The following is a 19,487-nucleotide window of genomic DNA, read 5'->3' on the forward strand; positions in this document are numbered from 1 at the left end:
ACTATAGATTCCCATCTTAACACCCGTGATCATTTTTCCCGACATTAAAGAAGAATTGATTGCAACCATTCTTGTCCAAACACTTGCCAATTTACGTAACAATGAAATAGAAATGCATAAACTGTTTGCAACCAGGATGAAATAGATTAATTTTCTGATGAATATATTGCCTATACTGCACACCCTTTCAACTCTAGAAAATTTGCTTTTCTACTGAAGGAGGACCAGCTTGAAATAGCACCCACTAAAGTGGCAAGTCAGGTGATTCCTCTATATTTAGAACACAACAGAGTTCTCTGCAAGATGCGTCACTAAGCACTTGAGTCAAAAGGACATGCATTACCTAGATGAGAAGGTGGAGAAAGTTTAATATCATCAGTCAATTGAGCTGGTCGATGAAATCTAGAAATCTACTAAAGAAATCCCCAGCCATAGTTAGAGTACAATAAAATATGAAAGAGATTATAATTTCTTGCTCCCAATTTGTTGCAGAAAGAGGTTCATACTCCCTTGAAATAGGAGAATGATGAGCTATTGGGTTTGCTTTGTTCTTTCTCTTGGTGACTTAACTACCTCTGAAGGTCTCAGATTTTTTGTCGAGCTTATTTTCTTGTATAATGCATCCTCAACAGATGGTGTCGTACAATGGAAGCAGTATCATACTGCATGTACTATTATCTTTTTCTTGAGAATTGTTGGAGCTGGAACAAAGATAAATATGTACTGAGCAAGCTTGTTCACATCCAATGTTCTACACAAATCCAAGTAAAAGAATTCAGAAATCTATTGTAAGCGAGCACTTCAGTCTTGCCACTAAGCCTAAAATATAAATTCGCCGTATCTTTCCCATTATATCTCTTTTCTCTCAATAAACCTGTTTATCGCAAAAGTACTTTGATTGCCACGCTATTCAGGAATAATATTTGGGAGGATCAGCTATACACTTGGAATTCAACATAAGATCATTCCGTCGAGAATAATGTTCACAAGAGTCCTTCAGCAATATGAAACACCTCAAACATACTGGAGTAAGGTACAAAATTAGAGACATTCTTCTGTACGACTAAACCTAGGAAAGATAAGCATTTCCATAAGTGTATATTAATGGACCCAACAGGGTATATGAATGATCATCAATGTTATAACATAAAGGTGAGATTTTTGCTACAACTCCGCAATAGTACCACAAATACTACAGTACTTGACAACATATTCCAATTAAGTCAATGGGAAAATAAAAGGGTATAACATAAAAATTCAATCAAAAACTTATATTGACGACATATTTAAGATCTAACATATGATTATTCAAGAATCAAACCCCATAATGATCAAAACTTAAAACCTTGGGAATTTGCCTAATGGGTATCGAGAAAAATCATATTTTTGAAAAAGGGTGTCAAGAAAAAGTTGAAGAAACCATGGAAAACAAACCTTGCGATTGATGAAAGTGAACTGAGAAGAACATCCTTGGCAATGAGAAGCATCAACTACCCAATTATTCCCTCTGAGTGATGGTTTTGAAGGTAAACCGATCTTCTCCAACATTTTCTTCAATCTGTTACTTTCGAAGTAAAGAAAAAGTAAACCTCAAATAGGAAGAAGAATCCTTCGCTGATTCACTTTTTCTGAAATCTTGTTAAAAACGCCGAGTGGAGCGAACCGAACGACGACGTTTACGTGATGTTTCGGCGAAAGTAAGGAAATGAAAAAAAATCAAATACCTAAGAAGAATTGTTTATTTATTTATATCTATTAAATAGTTTTAATACCTAAGAAGAAATTGCTATCCTTCTAATTTCTATTAGAGCCGTCAATATGGGCTAGGCCTGTTGGGCCGGCCTGGCCTAACCCGGGATTTAATAGGGCTGGGCTAAAAATTTTGGAGCCCATTTAAAAAAAGGGCTTTTTAGCCCGGCCTGAATAAGCCTGCTGATTTGTGGGGCTTGAGAAATATAGGTAGGGCCGGCCCGTGGGCTAATACAAATTAATTAAAAAATATAATATAATATTAAAATTTAAAATTAAAGAGATCCAAATTCAAAATCTATTTAAAGTTTTTTAGGAAATCACTAAGTATAGAAGTTGCATCCACCATGAAAATGTCCAAACCCTTGTTGCTACTCGAAACTGGTTACATGGTTTTTCTCAAACTTGTAATATATTTTTGTGTACATTTAAATATTATAATTCTCAATTTAGTTATTTTTTAATATTTAACTAATTGAAACCGCATGTAAATTGCATATGAAAATGAAGATGTTAAGACAACCTTCCCACAAGTTGATTCAGATATGCTTGATGAAGATGATCATGGAGTGTTAGATACGCCATAGGTTTCATGAAGTGTTAGATACGCCATAAGTTTCATGATTCTTTAAGAAGTTTATTTTTTACATTTTTATGGTTGGAATATTGTCATATTTTTTGTGTTTTATTGTGATCATTGCAAAACAGTTAGGTTAATATTTCTATTTAGATATTTATACTTTGATTTGAAAAACCTTAATAAATATTATAAAGATAATTTTATTTGTGGATTTGATTAACAAGTAGTAACATTAACACCATGTAATTGGCCCACACCATAAATGGGCTAGCCTGGCCTGGCCCGTAAAATGTCAAAGCCTGTATGGGTTAGCCCGGATGGGGTGGGCTAGCCCATATTGACAGCTCTAATTTCTATGTTGATACTTTTTTCACTTAATTCTCAAATATTAGTGTTTTGTCAAGCTTAATTCAGTTCAAAATATTAACGTTTTAGAAAAAATAATATTTGTAATAGCTTTCTAACTGAATTCTTACTGTTCTAATTAATAAAGTGTTAAAAAGCAAAAAATTAGAAGGAGATAAAGAATAATTTTAGACAAATTCTAATGGTTAAGCTATTAAACCAAACGATTATATATATATATATTGAAAATATGAAGAAAAATATACAGCACTTTATGTGTCTAATAGTAACAATATGTTATCTTGATATGTCTATTTCTAGATTTAATAACCTAACAAAATTATATGACTAATAATTATGAATTAGATATTGTGTGTGAAGCTTCACAAATGCATCTCTTCAATACTACTCTTTATACAGTGAATTAGTTAGAAACTTCAATTGCTTTTCTTTCGCACAATAATTTCTTTTTCCACAACACTAACCTCTTTTTTATATACACACTACATCGTATAGACCACATAAGAAAGAAAAAAAATCTTATTTATATAGAAAAAGATAAAGTATAATTAGTTATACATAATAATGAAGGTATTGATAGAAATTTTACTCCTCACACGTTATGATCTTATGTTATCTCAATTTTTATGATATTTTGATAAATATGCCAATTTTTATAGGAATCAGCCTATAACAACATCGTTGCACATAATTATATGAAATCTTAAAAGGAATTGGCATGCAAAAACTTGGACCAAACTTCTCGTGAATTTATCACTCTATTTTGGGAACGGTTACATCTGGCCCAATTTTATCCTAAGGGCCTTGGCCCATTCATTTGCAAAACCGGAATCTTTTATGGACAAATTACAGAAATCACATAATTTTAAGGTAAAATTACAATTTATCCCTTAAAAGTTTATAATTACATAAATCCCTCAAACGGATACAATAATATAAGCGTTGATACATTAATCTGATGCACGAGATACATTAATCGTTAAGTAAGATACATTACATTTTATACATGATACACTAATCTGATGCGCAAGATACACTAATCTGATGCGTTGATACATTAATCTGATGCGCGAGATACACTAATCTGATGCGTTGATACATTAATCTGATGCGCGAGATACACTAATCTGATGCGTTGATACATTAATCTGATGCGCGAGATACACTAATCTGATGCGTTGATACATTAATCTGATGCGCGAGATACACTAATCTGATGCGTTGATACATTAATCTGATGCGCGAGATACACTAATCTGATGCGTTGATACATTAATCTGATGCGCGAGATACACTAATCTGATGCGTTGATACATTAATCTGATGCGCGAGATACACTAATCTGATGCGTTGATACATTAATCTGATGCGCGAGATACACTAATCTGATGCGTTGATACATTAATCTGATGCGCGAGATACACTAATCTGATGCGTTGATACATTAATCTGATGCGCGAGATACACTAATCTGATGCGTTGATACATTAATCTGATGCGCGAGATACACTAATCTGATGCGTGAAAATGAGGGATTTTGGAGATTTGTAAAACTTATAGGGGATAATGGTAATAAGTAAACTAAAAGGTGGGATTTTTGTAATTAATCCATCTTTTATTTCTTTTTTCTTTTTTTCTCCTTTACCACTTCTCATTGTGGAAAAAATACATAATGCTATAACAGGGAAGGAATTTGGTTAGACAAATTCTACCAGGATTGCATATGAATACTATGCAAAGTGCAAAGATTATAATACGGTTCTCTAATAATCACTAAATTATCATGTTTGTCATAAAATATTTGGATTATTCCATTAAAATTTATGTATGTTGTGTATCATTTAAACGTAGTCTGATTTTAATAGGATAAAGCGAGATTTAGATTAATTAATAAAGGAAGCAGTATGAAATGTAGCAGCATTTTGATCTAAAAATTACTTATCCGTACACATAATAATAATAGTAAAATATAATTATATCCGCATAATAAATGTCTATAGTATCTTTGTAGTGGAATACATTGTATTGGTGCACGTACAAGAAATACATTTTACTCACATGCTTAATGAATGTATCCACATGTAAACAACTTTCACACCTAACTGTAGTCGTACAAATAATAAATATATTTATGTGTATTTGCTAGAAAATCTCAAATTATAGCTACTACTATCTTTTTAAACTAGCAGTGTCACTTGATTTTTGATGATACGAAAAGGCTTTTCACTTTGTTGACTCATAAATGCACACGGAGTCCGATAGCCTGAGAATTGCGTCTAAAAAGAGAATCACAATTATCAAAGATGTTTGTTGTTGGAAACTTCTAAAGCCAAAACCAAGATGATTAATTTCAAGGATGTTTGCTTCTCTTAGGGTTTGATTTTTGAAGTTCCCTAGCTTTTCATTTAATACCCCTCCCCTTCTCCATCATGTCCTGTTGAAAATATAACCACTTCTTTCTTTTTTATTAAAAAAATTCTCAAAGCTAAGATCGAAACCCTTTTGGGTACCAAACTACCAATTAATCATTATCATCTTATATTTCATGTTTGTATTTGCTTCTTTAACGTAACATAGCAGCAACTTGTTTTGTTTACCTCTTGACTCGACGAAGCTCTTAGATCCAACAATGTTTTAGATTATTATTTTTTTATATGCAGAAACCCGCATGACATGGTTTCATTTTAGGGAAAATTGTATGAAATATCAAATCATTAATTCAAATTAAATGTTATAGCCATAGTTTATTTTATTTGTAATTCGCAGCAAACATCTCGTTTTTTGCCATCTGATTCGGTATACAATTAGTCATTTTCGGTATACAATTAGCAATTTTATACATTTCGGTATAAAATGTATAAAATGCGTTTGTGTTTGTATAAAGCGAGAGAAAAATGTATATACAAATGCAAATACATATATTTTCGTCTTATTCACTTATAATTATACAAATGCATATCTTATTATACAAATTACAATGTATAAATGAATTTATACAAAACTGAACAATTTATATAAAATTAGATGTATATAGCTAATTATACAAATAAAAAACTCCATAGCAAACATAAAATTTTCTATGGAGCGTAATTATGCAAACTATAGTTATAACATACAAATATAATTTTTATGTTTGCTATATATGAAAGTTGCTCATAATTTTATCCTTGAGAAACTTTTTAAAGTGTACAAATGTTATACAATATATTTACGGTTGCATGTTTCAAATATACATATGCTATGACATGCTTAACCCTACACATTTTTAAAGTCTTTATTTTCTTCTTAAAATGGCAACACACCGAGCAACTCTTTTCTTATTAGAAAATTAAGTCCAGTTTTACTCCTAATAAAATAAATTTGTGGCCATAGCTTACAAGTTACAACCAACTTTTCTCGAATGTTCATCTTTATAATGTTACAACTACAATGGGGAGATGAAGAAGAGTTCTGGTGACATTTTTTTCCATCAGTTGTTAATTATGAAGAAATTAAACTTGGTGCAATATTTTACTCTATTTACTGCAGCCCAGGAAGAAAAATATTGTCTAGGTGTTCCTGTTGCTCGGATCTCTCCTATGTGATGTTGTCTAGATCAAGAGCCATAGTTATAATTTTTTATTTATTTCTTCTTGTTGATATACACGTGTTCGAAGGAAATTTATGCCCCAGATTACAAAAATGGAACTTTCCATACACCTAAAAACTATAACACCTAAGTAATTAACAATATTGAAATTAAAGCATAGTGTTAGCGAGCCCCACAATTGTTGTGCTTGTAACGAGCCGCATTAGTCGCTGGGAGATTCTGTATTAGAAAAAGTCTTGGCTCACTACTCTGTGTGAAATTATTCTTTAGAAACATCCATCAAATATATTATTAATATACTTCTCTGGCTCCAAGATTAGACAAAGACAAAAATCTTATACTTAGATAACTATTTTTCTTTCTATCACTCCCAGAATCAATGAGAAATTTATGTTCATGACTATTCCACTCAATGAAAAAATAATGATTTTTTAGTAGTGTATTTTTTTCTCCAGGTAGTTACTCCTCTATACTAGTAAGAGGTCTCAACTGTCAAAGAAAAGCTTAATAAAAACACTTTCATTCTGGTTTTTCCCTCTAGAAATGTTTGGAGATCAGTACTCCCTCCGTCCAAATTATGTGTTTTACATTTTAAGTCGGTTAAAAAAGTATGTTATACTATTTTAATTAGAATCAATTTGCTTTTAAACTTTTTATTTTAGGGTTAATAAGATGATTAATAGCCTCTATGACTTATCCTAAATCAAAAGTTATAAATGTCTTTCTTTCATTTTATGTCTAGTCAAACACCTAACATATATTGAGACGAAAGGAGTAGTTAAGAAACACCTTACATATATTGCTCTTTAAAGACTAATATATACATTGCACTGCTTGCTTTTGAAAGACTATAATGATTCATATGATCACCACATAATTAAGAAAAATTTGAAGTCCTTGTGACTGAATATCTGAGCCTGTTCTGCACAGTGACTAATGCACAAGCTGGAAAGTTTTCATTTTGAGCTATTTCCTTCAGAGTTTCTTCAGACAGCTTCTCATAGTTCAGCACACAACATATCTTTATCTTTTCTTCTTCACATAAAACATTAATATGTACCTGTTATAAAATCAAGAGCTTAACTTCATTCTATGTACTCATACTGTAAAAAAAATATTTACAAAAACATATTCACTTTAAAAGCACTTTTTTATGTTACCTTGAGGTACATATCTATGGCAATATAAATGTTGTCATATGATTCTCTTGCAATATCCGGCATAGCCATGGCCAATGCCAAGAACTTTGAAGGTTTAAGACGAGGATCAGGGGCCACTTCTATGATATAAAGATCAATTAACTCAACAACTTTCTTCACTTGATACATTAATAATTTTTCGCGGCTAGTGGAGAGGAATGTGTCCAGCAGCCTCAGAATTAGATTGATATTGTAAGCAATTTTTTCACCAGCTGGAGAAGGAACAAGCAAATCATCCAGTTTAGCTCTATCTAGCTGGGAGCCAATTAGATATTCTAATTTCCCTATTGAACATTTGCTCATTTTCAAGGTAAAAGACGCCTGAAGAATGTGGAATAGACCCCTGATAGATATGAAGTTGCTATCAAGAGAATAAAGGAATTTGATTACTGTCTCAATGATTCTGCATTTCTTAACTGATGAAGCATTTGGACAGTTCATTCTTTTGTAATAAAACAGGAATGAAGATACCACATGATGATCCAATTTCTTAGAAATCATTGTGTTTATAATCATCTTGAACATATTGAGTTTCAAGAATCCAAGATCTGCAAACCACCAGGTTGTTTGACAAGTGTAAATTCCCCTGCTTTCTGTACTAATGTCCCCTGAAAACTGCATGGACGAATTGTCGGTAGAAGATGCACATGGACTAGAAATGTAATGAAGTTCAAGCCTTCCTACCACACAATCCAAGAACTCTTGTAATAAAGATGAAGATGGCATGAAAAAGATCAATTCTTGGCAATTTTTCAAGCCAATAATCAGCTCAGACCATGTCATGTAATGAATCTTTTCGAAAAAAGAAATAGTTTGCTCGACCAAACTTGGTCTCCCCTGCATTTCTTGATTCATTTCAAGGTAATTGGCAGCACAATGCAGTTGAAACATGTTAAAAGGAGTTATCTTTATCCTACCACCATTATAGCAAAACTTAACAATGTGTTCAAAACAGTCAGCACCTCCTGGAAATTTGTCGAAAATTAACTTCAGCCTTCTTGTTTTCCCTGTCAACTTACTAAATAGTTTCCTTAATCTCCCCGAGAAAGATGCAAGGATAGTCTGCAGAATACAAATCATATATAAATGAGATGGTCAGTGAAGGGTGCATTTTAGTCCCTAAGAAGCATCTTACTCGAGGGAAATGGAAACAATTGACAATAGTAAAATGTATGTACCTTGTCCACCAAGAATATTTCTTGTCCATTGACATCAACCTCAAGAAGACAGAAATTTTGCATAATCAAAGGATGGTTCCAAGAGCTAAAAGACAGGGAAATGAATGATAAATCAACTGTGGGATGTCTAAACTTGTAGAATGATATTCAAAGGAACAAACAAGATGCTGAGAGATGGTAGATAAAAGAAGTTCCAACACATTTTTCTAATTCCAGTTTTAAAACTAGTAGTTTATTGAGCAGGTTTCTCGACATTTGTGAACTTTGCTACTATGTCAATGGCTGGTCAGCATAAAAAATTCTAGGAATTAGAAGCATCCAAAAAAATTACTCTATATTATTACTATGTGGAAATTTAGAAAAGAAATATAGTATTTCTTTAATTACGATTTTTTTTAAAAAATTGAAAATAACACTGAAAATTATTGATTGATAACACTTTTTATGAAATTGCTAAAATGTCACAATTAAAATCAGATGTCCAAATTCACAAAGAGAAAATTTTGTTTTTAGATGTGTTAACTTTACGCATAGTTAGTAGGTCCCTAAGGAGCATTCAAAAGGGCGGCTGTTAGATGGGTACACGAAAGTAATGAAGTTGGTTTGACTGTAAAATTCATGTTTGTCTATTGAAGCGAGTTGAATGATCAGACGGAGACTTGCATCATCTTCTCCGCACTTTACTTTTCTAGTATGAACCTTGCGAAGAGAAAAAGATGTTTCTCCCCTTCCCTCTTTCTTTTTTCACTTTGCTAATCTTCCCCTCTAATGCGGGCCAGAATCACGATGTTTTTTTCTTTGTTATTCTGATTTTGGTTTTAGTTATCAAAGTCTTTCGTACTCCCAATATTGTAACTGTTTTACAAGCGAGGATGTATGTTAAATTCTCTAGAATTATTGTAATTCAGATCCTCCACAATTTACAGTAGTTGTTGATGATTTTTTTACTTTTTGCCGTCAATTTTGGATAGTGGGATAATTAAGCTGACTTTGAGATAATTAATTTGCTCCCACTATAACGAGCAGAACTTGTTTCACTTTCAGGGGAATACTGCAAATTCCAAATATTAGTGTTTCATACAGATAGCTAGTGTGAAACTTTTAATTTGGAAAATCGAGTTTGATTAGCTAGGTTCTTTTTACGGAAACATAACATGTTTTTTTTTAAAAGTTTAATTTAGTGAAATTCATGTCTTCTCTTATATCTCTAGTACTGTATATCTATAAATCGTTTCTCCCTTTTAGTTTATCATATTCATCTCTTCTTGAGCCGAGAGTCTATTGAAAATCGTCTAGATGAATGAGATTTCTCCACTCTTAATTAGATGTTGAATGAAGAAATTTCTGACAGGAAAATAAGTCTAATGCAGTGATGAATCCAAATTAATCGAGCCAGTAGAATATTGAATATCTAGGATTATACCCAAAAAATTTAACAACTGCATTTGTGTGGCTATACAAAAGGACATCCAAGAAAATGGAAAAAGAAAAAAGAGTAAAAAGAGAACACGGATGATAAAGGCAAATATTAAGGGTTGAATAGCATGTACACTTTTTTTAAAGCAGGAAAATTACAACAAGGGAAAGGTATAAACTTTTTATGAATATTAGATTTTACAAGATCTGAATCTCGTTGCAATTTGCAATTACAATCTCATTTTTAAGTATTAAATGCTAAAGCTGGCATGTCCACTATGCCCAATCAAATACTAATTTAATAAGAACTCTATAAAACATTGATTAAACAAAAATCTATTCACTAAGGGCCCGTTTGGCCATGCGATATGGTATCATGATATGGAATCATGATATGGTATCATGATATGGAATCATGAGATGAAATTGAAGTTTTGTTTGGACATGCGATATGGAATTTTTGTATTGTATATTTTCTCATAAACATAAAAATCTCATAAGTTGTAAAACTATTAAAATAGCCCCAATTGTTATTCAATCTTATCAAATAACAAAATTTATGAAATCGCATAATAAATTATTACAAAGCTATTTGTTCTCCACTTAAGTAATTGTTTCATCTAACTTTAATTTAATAAAAAAAAATTGAACATAAATTGTAGTGTACTAGTCTTTAATATAATCCTCCCACATAGTACGGACAATTTCCTCACGTTGAACTTGCATTTCTCGATCATGTGACCGAGAAGACGAACCAACATTGTTACTTTGAGCCATTTGTTGGTCAATATCATCCGCAACTATGTTTTCATGCTCATAGACCATAAATATTTCATCACTTTAACAATCGGTTGGAGTGAGTTAAAGTGGCTACATGTTGGTGAGAATAATATATTTTATGTCGGTGAGAATAATAAATTTTAAAAAGTAATGATGTGATTACAAATTTTATTTACATATGAAATAAATTATTAGTAGATATAAATGTGGGGTTGTTTTAACAAAATATAAACTCGTAGATCAATTTTTATATTAAAATATCTCAAATCATGATATGGAATTACCATATAATTCCATATCATGGTTTTTGGAGAATATGGTATCACATCTCATGATATGGAATCATGAGATGGAATTAGCGGAAAATCGCATGTCCAAACGTTGATTCCATCTCACAATATCATATCATGATATGGTATCGCATGGCCAAACGCCTACTAACTCTCTTTCTGAATCTTGACATCAGAGAAAATTTCCTTAACCTTTGAGCTCAATTAGAAAACTCAAAAAGGAGTAGATAAGCCAGATGAGCTAAATTAGTATATGCATTGTTTATAATCCAAATTGTGGTCAATCAAATAGTTAGTGAAGAGAGAAAATAGGTAATTATCTAAGTCATGATTAGCAGAGTTATTTAATTATTATTATTATTATTATTATGATAGTAATAGATAATAGATATCCACACAATCAAGATCAAATATTATTTATATATAAGGAAAAAAGAAAGTAGTAGCTTCACGCATTTGACATGCATTTAGATTTTGATAATCTTTATCCATTAAATGCAATCCACCATATCTTTATTTTATCACCAATTATTCATCACCCATCTATTACTAAAACTAAAAAGGTGGCATTTCACTATCATCACCTAAAGCTTGTGCAGCCTCCCTAAAATGACCAAATTGACCTTAATAGTTTTCTACTAAATTGTTATAAGCATTCAACAGAAGACTAGAAATTTGAGTTGTAAGAAGTATGAAGTTCTTAGCTGATTTTCTGTCCTGTTATAGTGGTTGTGTTGGTGATAATAATTGTCCCAAAATTGAGTCATGTTCTCTTGTTCAAGTAACATGCCTAGAGGAAAATACTACTTGCAGGGCTCGAAAATTGACTCGTAAAAATTCATCATCAAAGGGATTGTGGCAGCCATCTCTATACACCATTTCTGAAAATGATACCATCAAAGCACAAGAAGGGATCAAAGCCAGCACCAAGAAGATGAAAAGTTATAGACGACCAAAAACCAATTCTCAAGCTTGTTATTACAATGATCTGAGGTACGCTTATATTTTACGATAATATGAATAATCAAGCGAAATCAGCAGTAGAGCTAGAATTTTTTTGAAAACAAAAATAAAAAACCAAGACTAATGTAATTTTTTGACAAAGAGGGTTCATATGAACCCCTTGCGCCCTCTAGCTCCCTCCCTGCTTGAAATCAGAGGCGGGGGTTTCATGAGTTCAACTTAACTCATTGTTTTCTGCTCAAACTACGTGAAAAATAATTGAAATGTTCCATGGTTATTATTCAAGATCATTGATTAATATTTGACATGTAATTTTGCCTTGTTGTAGGGTACAAGCTCAGTTTCAGACAAGTATTATGGCACTGTCGGCAGTAACCTTCGTGTTTTGATCTCCTTTTTCTAGTTACTGTTTCATATGAGATGTTCGTGTGGAACCACATTAATGTCATGATAAATACATCAATGGATGAAATATGTTTAATTGTCCTTCAGTTTATGATAGAATCAATCAGCAGAGCAAGTCTTACTAGTGTACTGACACTGTAATTACCTGGTTAAAACCAGAGAAGCCATTACATAATCAAAGTTCCCACATAATGCAAGATCAGCCACTGACAAGGAGATTTAATCGAAAACCAACAAATGCTCCCTAATGCACTGAAAAGAACAAGTACATACTGTGAGAATTTGTAACCACAAGAACCTAAAGGCAAAGTAATACATACAGTAGCTAATTTCATATTCTTTAAACCAAATTCAGCCAAGGGGCATCGCGAGATTGTGATACTGCAAGACAAATAAAACGATTCTGTTTCTAAGCTCAACGCATAGAACGATTCTGTTTCTAAACTAAACTAGACCATCAATCAGATAACAGACGGCATTCACCGTGAAATGTCAAACACCTCCAAAATTATACATCATTTGTTTATGCCATCAGGCTTCAAATCAGAAATTCTTTCTGAGAAACAAATCATCTATAAAGGGAACAAACATCATCCCCGATGATTATTATCAAACTAAAAAGATATAAAAGAAAAGGGAGAAAAAATGACTGCATTTCTCAAGGTTGAAGGTGTTAGGTCTAAAAGGTGAAGAATCAGGTTTTCTAGATTTTCAGCAGCAAGATCATTAAATTTTGTTGCTAGCCTATAGCACGGGTAACAATTACTACCCCCATCTTGGTGTTCCTGCTGCAAACAAAACTCTGTTGCAGCCCATTAAGCAAATTAGCAATGATAAGACATTTTTCATTCGCTAATCTATGGGAGCTTAGTACCCATTAATCTGAGGCCTCTGCTGAGGGCCTGTCAATCGAGAAAAAGGGATTTGACCTCGATTAGGAAGGCTTTTCTGACCAGAAAAACGATCAGTTGTTGTTGTTGGATCAGAGACTGATTTTGAGAAGGCTGCAGCCAGCTCGACTGCAGAGGTTGCTTTTCCATACCTCGCACCAGGAGCATCAGCAGAAGCAGGTCTTGGTGGTTCAACAGGTTTGCGCCACGTTTCTGGTGAGGGCGGCCTTTCCTGTACATGTTGCTGCGGCTGATGGTGGTGGTGGTGTTGCCTTTCGGTCTCCTTGTTGTTCCTCCAGTTCTCGCTTCTCCAATTCCTCCTCTGCCCATCTCCTTTCTCGACATCTATCCTGTGATCTCGCCTATCTGCGTTCTTCGCCATCCTATGGTCAATCGGAATACTCTCTGTTTTCTCATTATGTCTGGTCGCATGCATAACTGCCTCTGCTTTGCCAGCATGTTGTTTGCCCCTTCAGACAATTATCACTTAGTTCGTCAAACGAGGAAATTTCTGAGTCATAGAAAGAGATTGCATAATCAACTCATTTACTACCTAGGATGAGGTTGCTGAAGGTCATGATTATGCATAACATCATCAATCCCGCGATTCTGCAGTACCTGGTGGCGACCACCCATAATTGAACAGTAGAGTTAACAGAAAAGAGATATCAAACATTAGGGAACGAGAAATTGAAAAGGGCAAGTACAATCTTAATTTTATTAAAGGTGATTCATCAAGCAAGTACAAAAACATTGAGGTGCAAAATGAACAAATTATGTTTCCTTTCAACAACAGAAAAAAAAAAACAATAATCTTTAGCAAATACTACTTTCTTCTGCATACATAAGATCAATAACTTACCATTTCACGTGGACGAGCACCGCCAAATAATGGTTTCCTGTGCCAATAAATCATAAGCACAAAACAATGTCAGCTTTAGCTAGAATAGATGTCCTCAGTCACATCATAAAGCAAGGGCAGTACATACTGCCAAGGGAGGGAAAGAAGAGCAGAAGAAAAAGTACAGGCGAAGTGACACAGACAGGTACTTTTTAAAGATAGATAATCATCAAGCAAGACAAACCGCTGATTCAGAGTCATGGTAAAGAAGACCATCATACCATGAATATCTATCTACTTCAATATATCATGAGAAAAGAAAGACACATGCATGCTACTGATCGATGCATGAGTGGTCTTGGACAGTTCATTCCTTTACCAAGTGAATCAATTTTTCAAATGGCAACTTGATCACAAAATGATCCAACAATCAAGAATTATTCAGGATGAATAATGCTTGCAATTATTTTTGAGAATTGGTAACAGTAATGCTTGCAATTATGCTTCACTAAGGATGTATTCTAGCCAAAGAAATAAAGGAAATGACTTGCATTTTACTTGATCAAACATGAATAATCCATTGTACATCATAAAGCTGACTTGGTTTGCATATCAATAAAATCTGCTTTGAAAAGTTGGAGATTACAAGAAGATAGAACAGATGACCAAACATTAGGTGTGAGATCTCACAGAGAGCTTCTAATTTGCCAAGGAATGATGCCCCGAATATCATCATCATTTTGATATTAGAGGTGAGTTATTGCTTAGATCCATGAATCAACTACCAGTTCCCTACTCTTCCCCAACAGGAAAAAGAAAAAGAAAACAAAACAACAGCCAGTTTGCTATCTAAAAAGAAAGTCATACTAAGTTATGAAAAAACGAGCTTTCCATAGCACCATAATAAGAACTTTAATAATCAAAAGGAATTAATTCATTGTGACTCAGCTCTCGTCATTTCCCCATACCTAGTCCACCAACTCCTATTATTCTTCCTCTAGATCACCACAACTAACTTCCTAAGGCATCAGAACAGTCCATCATAGTTCATTTATACCGTTGTTAAGACAAACCTTCTAGTGCACTTAACGAGTAAGAGATGCACCAGGAACAAAAAGCTGAAGTCACAGAGGGTTTGCACAGGCAAATCACTTGGTAATGCAACTACAACCATGCCTCAATACTCAAGCTAGTTTGGATCGCTGTCGGAATTCTCACTGACCATACCGCTCCATTCAGAATCATATAAATCCAATAATTTAAAGATTTGGGTTCTCATACACTAGAAATTCTTTATATTTTCTACTAGCATACAAATTTCTAACAAGACAATAATCCAAGAGAACTAAACCTTAATCACAACTAATTGGTATCACCTATATGGATCTTTTAGCTCTTCCCGTGAGAACTTGCACACATTGCCAGCACTAAGCCCAAATAAAGAAGGGTTGCAATAGGCGTAAAACTAATCAATTTCTGATAAACCCTCACAATAAAGAATCTTTTGGTAAGTTGGTTTTGCAGCAAGGAGAAAATGCTCAACATATCTCTTACGACTTCATTCCTGAAATAGAACTATATTCTAACAATACTAACCATTGCAACCAAAAGGTCCTGATATACATTTGATCTTTTCATCATACTTCCAAATTAACAAAGAAAGACTCAGGCAATGGAATTGAAGCAATTAACAGATGCAAGGGGGAAGCAGAAATATAAGGTATACCTTTTATTTTCTGTGTTTCCCTCCGATTGTTCAAGAAGTTGTGACCGAGGCTTCAAGTTCAATTTTGGGCGTTCAGTTACTTGATTGCTTCTTTCATGTTCAACAAACCCAGTCTTGGTGGGATCTATGGTGGGATATGCATCAGCCAATTTCTCAACACGAACAGGATTACTTGGCTGCTGGTTGACCTACAGTAAGAGAACCAAATGAGATTCAAGCACATAGATAAACCCTCCACAGAGAGCAATGTCACAAACCTGCTTATAATCTATGGACTGCTCCAGATTCTCCAATGGTTTGGATCTTGGTAGCAACTTTAATTTGGGCCGCTCAGATGGTTCAGAAGATGCTGGTGACTGCATCTCATATCCACCAAAGCTAACAACATTATGGGGCCGTTGTAACCCAGTAACATTAGAAGAAGTTTTTCTCTCATTTGCCTCCATGAATAAAGGGGACCTGGCCCTCTCCCGTGCTGGTAACTCCTTGTTAAACCCGTGAACCCCGTCTGTAAGAACAAGATTTCTTTCAGCATGAACCGCTAGCACCTGATCACTATATTCGGGTCCTCCCATGACATCTGGTATGTTGTAGACACTATCGTTGACTGTAGTACTTCCATGGTAATATAATTCTTTCTCTGTGTCTTGATGCTTAACAACCTCAACATCCATTTGAGAATGAATCTGCTGCTTTGAATGCCACCTGCCAGATGTGACCTTCTCAAGGGCACTGGCATGGGCCAACTTTGACTCAGCATCAGGAGCAGACCATGGAGCTGAAACTGATTCCTTTGCACTTGCCACCTCCTTCCTTAGGCCCCATGCATTTGGGTAAGACCCAGCAACAACTTGAGTACTACTTGCAGACACATTCCGAGAACTCACGCTCCTGCCGCTACCACCAACAGAACCTTTAGTACTCGCTCCCATACTAGTCGATTCATTGAACCAACTTGCTGCGCCTCTAGGATTTTGAGACGGAGGAGCTGATACTTGCCCACTACCTACCATCCCAGTAACAGAGTATTCTGCCTTAGGCTCCACACGACTTGGCAATGCACGGATACTCTCATCACTAACAGTTCGACGAGGTCCAGATGATCCATCCAATGGCTTCCTCTCATCCTCATCAAAATTACGGCCTATTGGTGCATTATTACTTAAGAAAGGAGTCTTCTCATCAAAGTTTCTGGTTGCACCAGCTGATCCCGGACGTAAACGATGCTCTGGCCTTCCCATGGGGTTTCCCCATGATGCTTGGCGATCAAAACCACCACGATCTGATGGCCTTATCATTCTACCAACCAGAAGGAAAACATTCAAATATCAGCATTAGGAATTTTCTACCCTAAAGAGTGAATAATACAAATAAATACACAATTTTCAGCAACTGCATTCATGTTTTTTTTTTCATATGGACACAATAGTATTGGAATAAAACAAGTCTAAAATCCAAATAGAGTGCCAATGGAATAGCAGATCCATATAGAATCCCAACTAGTTCGAAATTGAGACATCATTGATTGAACGTACTACAATAGCATCCACCTTCGATGATTTCATTATGTTTACAATGTTCCAAAAGGTGAGCAAGTCATTAAGTTTACATGTATCGAGGGAACAACCTTCTGGACGTTTCCTAGAAGAAGAAAGGTATGCAAGTCACTGGTTATTGCAACTTGTGCAACCACTTAAAAAATAATCCAGTAATAGGTATTTCAAGATTTTATGCCCTAATTTAACTTTCCAAAACTCCAAGATCCCCCAAATCAATTAGGATCTCTATACCCAGATCTGCAAAGCCAATTTGAATTAATCGCAAATCATGAACAGTAAAAAAAAATCATATATACTGAAACGCCAGATCACATATACTGACAGATAACCTTTTCGTGAGAAAGTTCAGAAATTCACAAACCCCAGCAAAATTCTGACCTCGATTTATGAAAACCAATCAGCTAAAAGACACAATTCAGTTAAACAGGAAAAAATAGTTCATTCCAGCATAGAGCAGCAATTTTTCTCCATTCAATCATGAGAAAGGCCAAAACTTCCATTAACCAAACATCAAGAAATAGGTCAGTTAAGTTTCAATTGGGAAAAAACAAATCCCCAACAACTCAATTCGCACAAAAATCGAAACCCATTACATAAATCTCAATAAAAATGAAACAAGATTGGGGTAAAAAGGGAAACTCACACGCCAGGGGCAGAAGGTAATGGAAGATCTGAAGGAATAGAACCACCATGGAAGTCTTTAAGAGTCATGGTTGCTTTCTTCTTCGCCATTCCTTCTCACCCTTTACCGCGCTATATACGTAAATCTATCTACCTATATATTACTATATATATGTATGAATCAGAAATCTCTTCTTTCTCTGTCAAGAAAGATTAGTTTTTATCGCAGAAGGGGGATATCTGAGACAGAGAGAGAAAGAGAGAGAAGGGAGGAGGAATGTGGATTCGGGTTTTGCTTGTAAAGAGGGTCACGGGACCAAATCTAGCCTAACCACTGCTCCAACTGTTGTTTAATCTTTTCTTTTGTGTTTGTGTTCATTGCATCCAACACTTGTCCCTTTTGATATATGCCCTCTATAAAAGGAAAATATGCAAATTGTATCCCAAGTTTACATAGCACTTTTTTTTTGTTGGTCAGTCATCATGGTTCCTTTCCTATTAGTATTTTTTTTTTTTATATCCAGAATTTAAATTTATCTCTATATTAGGGCATCTCCAACCCAATCCTCTATTTTACTCTCCAAATATAGAGTTTTCTATTTTTTCGGACAACTAACTCCAACCCAATTCTCTATTTTACTCTCTAAAAATGAATCTTTTTCTCTTTCCTCAATATTATATTATTATTTTTATTTCATTCTTATTTTCTTATTTCATAATATAAATCATTTATTTCTTTTTCCCAAATAATTACTTTATATAATTTTTAATGTGATATGAAATTATATTTTATTCTAAATTTTTAAATAACATAAATTGCAAGAAAATATAATATAATACATTTTAAACCACGTTGTTCACCAATGTGTAGAAGCCTCGCAACATCGTTAGGTGTTGGTAATCTCAAATATCGCTCACCAAAAACCTCTACAGTAGCTCGACAAAATCTCTTCATACTTTCAATAGTAGTTGACTCTCCAATTTTCATGTATTCGTCAGTGGCATCCGCTGGCAAACCGTATGCCAACATTCTAAACACAGCGGTAACTTTTTGCAAAGTAGATAATCCGAATCTACCAAACGCATTAATGTGTTTTTCGAAGTATGTATCGTGATCTTTAATTGCATCAACGATACGAAGAAACAAATTGCGGGACATTCAATAACGACGACAAAATATTGCATCATTAAAGCGTGGTGTGGCTGAAAAATAATCATAAAATAAATTATCATCAGCCGCCTCACAATCACGATTGATTACCACATGACCTGGAATGGAGCCACCTATGAAAACTTCATTAGTATGATTTTGTAGAACTTGTTGGAACATGTAGT

General features: G+C 34.2%; 4 protein-coding genes across 4 annotated transcripts in view; 1 reads left to right on the forward strand and 3 right to left on the reverse strand.

Moving 5' to 3' along the window:
* LOC102599362 (uncharacterized) overlaps positions 1–1,635 on the reverse strand; it is a 6,912-nt gene extending 5,277 nt beyond the window's left edge. Inside the window, exon 1 of the mRNA XM_006365810.2 lies at positions 1,435–1,635. Coding sequence (XP_006365872.1) covers positions 1,435–1,548 — 114 coding nt within the window. The 5' untranslated portion in view covers positions 1,549–1,635. The remainder of the gene's footprint in view (positions 1–1,434) is intronic.
* Positions 1,636–7,050: 5,415 nt separating this feature from the next.
* Positions 7,051–12,760, reverse strand: LOC102604281 (BTB/POZ domain-containing protein At3g22104-like). Its single transcript, XM_006365823.2, has 4 exons — positions 12,661–12,760; positions 8,662–8,746; positions 7,445–8,545; positions 7,051–7,344 (listed from the first exon to the last, which is right to left on the reverse strand). Exons 1-4 carry the CDS (start codon positions 12,681–12,683, stop codon positions 7,162–7,164), a joined length of 1,392 nt encoding a protein of 463 aa, XP_006365885.2. The 5' UTR covers positions 12,684–12,760; the 3' UTR covers positions 7,051–7,161.
* On the forward strand, positions 11,636–12,601 carry LOC102599690 (uncharacterized). The gene is made up of 2 exons (XM_006365811.2): positions 11,636–12,140; positions 12,439–12,601. The coding sequence occupies exons 1-2, from the start codon at positions 11,839–11,841 to the stop codon at positions 12,497–12,499; spliced, it is 363 nt and encodes a 120-aa protein (XP_006365873.1). The 5' UTR covers positions 11,636–11,838; the 3' UTR covers positions 12,500–12,601.
* Positions 12,761–12,841: 81 nt separating the features above from the next.
* LOC102600022 (uncharacterized) lies at positions 12,842–18,504 on the reverse strand. Its single transcript, XM_006365812.2, has 6 exons — positions 18,175–18,504; positions 16,230–17,271; positions 15,973–16,160; positions 14,268–14,304; positions 13,959–14,023; positions 12,842–13,875 (listed from the first exon to the last, which is right to left on the reverse strand). Exons 1-6 carry the CDS (start codon positions 18,261–18,263, stop codon positions 13,383–13,385), a joined length of 1,914 nt encoding a protein of 637 aa, XP_006365874.1. The 5' UTR covers positions 18,264–18,504; the 3' UTR covers positions 12,842–13,382.
* Between the last annotated feature and the right edge of the window lie 983 nt (positions 18,505–19,487).

Source organism: Solanum tuberosum, unplaced genomic scaffold (genome assembly GCF_000226075.1).
Source record: "Solanum tuberosum cultivar DM 1-3 516 R44 unplaced genomic scaffold, SolTub_3.0 scf00590, whole genome shotgun sequence".
Lineage (NCBI taxonomy): Eukaryota > Viridiplantae > Streptophyta > Magnoliopsida > Solanales > Solanaceae > Solanum > Solanum tuberosum.

Excerpts from the sequence above, each read along its gene's own strand:
- LOC102599690 (XM_006365811.2), top strand. The coding sequence starts at position 11,839 with ATGAAGTTCTTAGCTGATTTTCTGTCCTGTTATAGTGGTTGTGTTGGT. Across the intron at positions 12,141-12,438 it reads TGTTATTACAATGATCTGAG|GGTACAAGCTCAGTTTCAGA; the intron begins GTACGCTTATAT and ends GCCTTGTTGTAG.
- LOC102604281 (XM_006365823.2), bottom strand. The coding sequence starts at position 12,683 with ATGGCTTCTCTGGTTTTAACCAG. Across the intron at positions 8,747-12,660 it reads GCTTCTCTGGTTTTAACCAG|CTCTTGGAACCATCCTTTGA; the intron begins GTAATTACAGTG and ends CCTGTCTTTTAG. Across the intron at positions 7,345-7,444 it reads CCATAGATATGTACCTCAAG|GTACATATTAATGTTTTATG; the intron begins GTAACATAAAAA and ends ATTTTATAACAG.
- LOC102600022 (XM_006365812.2), bottom strand. The coding sequence starts at position 18,263 with ATGGCGAAGAAGAAAGCAACCATGACTCTTAAAGACTTCCATGGTGGT. Across the intron at positions 14,024-14,267 it reads GTGCTCGTCCACGTGAAATG|GTACTGCAGAATCGCGGGAT; the intron begins GTAAGTTATTGA and ends GGTCGCCACCAG. Across the intron at positions 13,876-13,958 it reads CTTCAGCAACCTCATCCTAG|GGGCAAACAACATGCTGGCA; the intron begins GTAGTAAATGAG and ends AATTGTCTGAAG.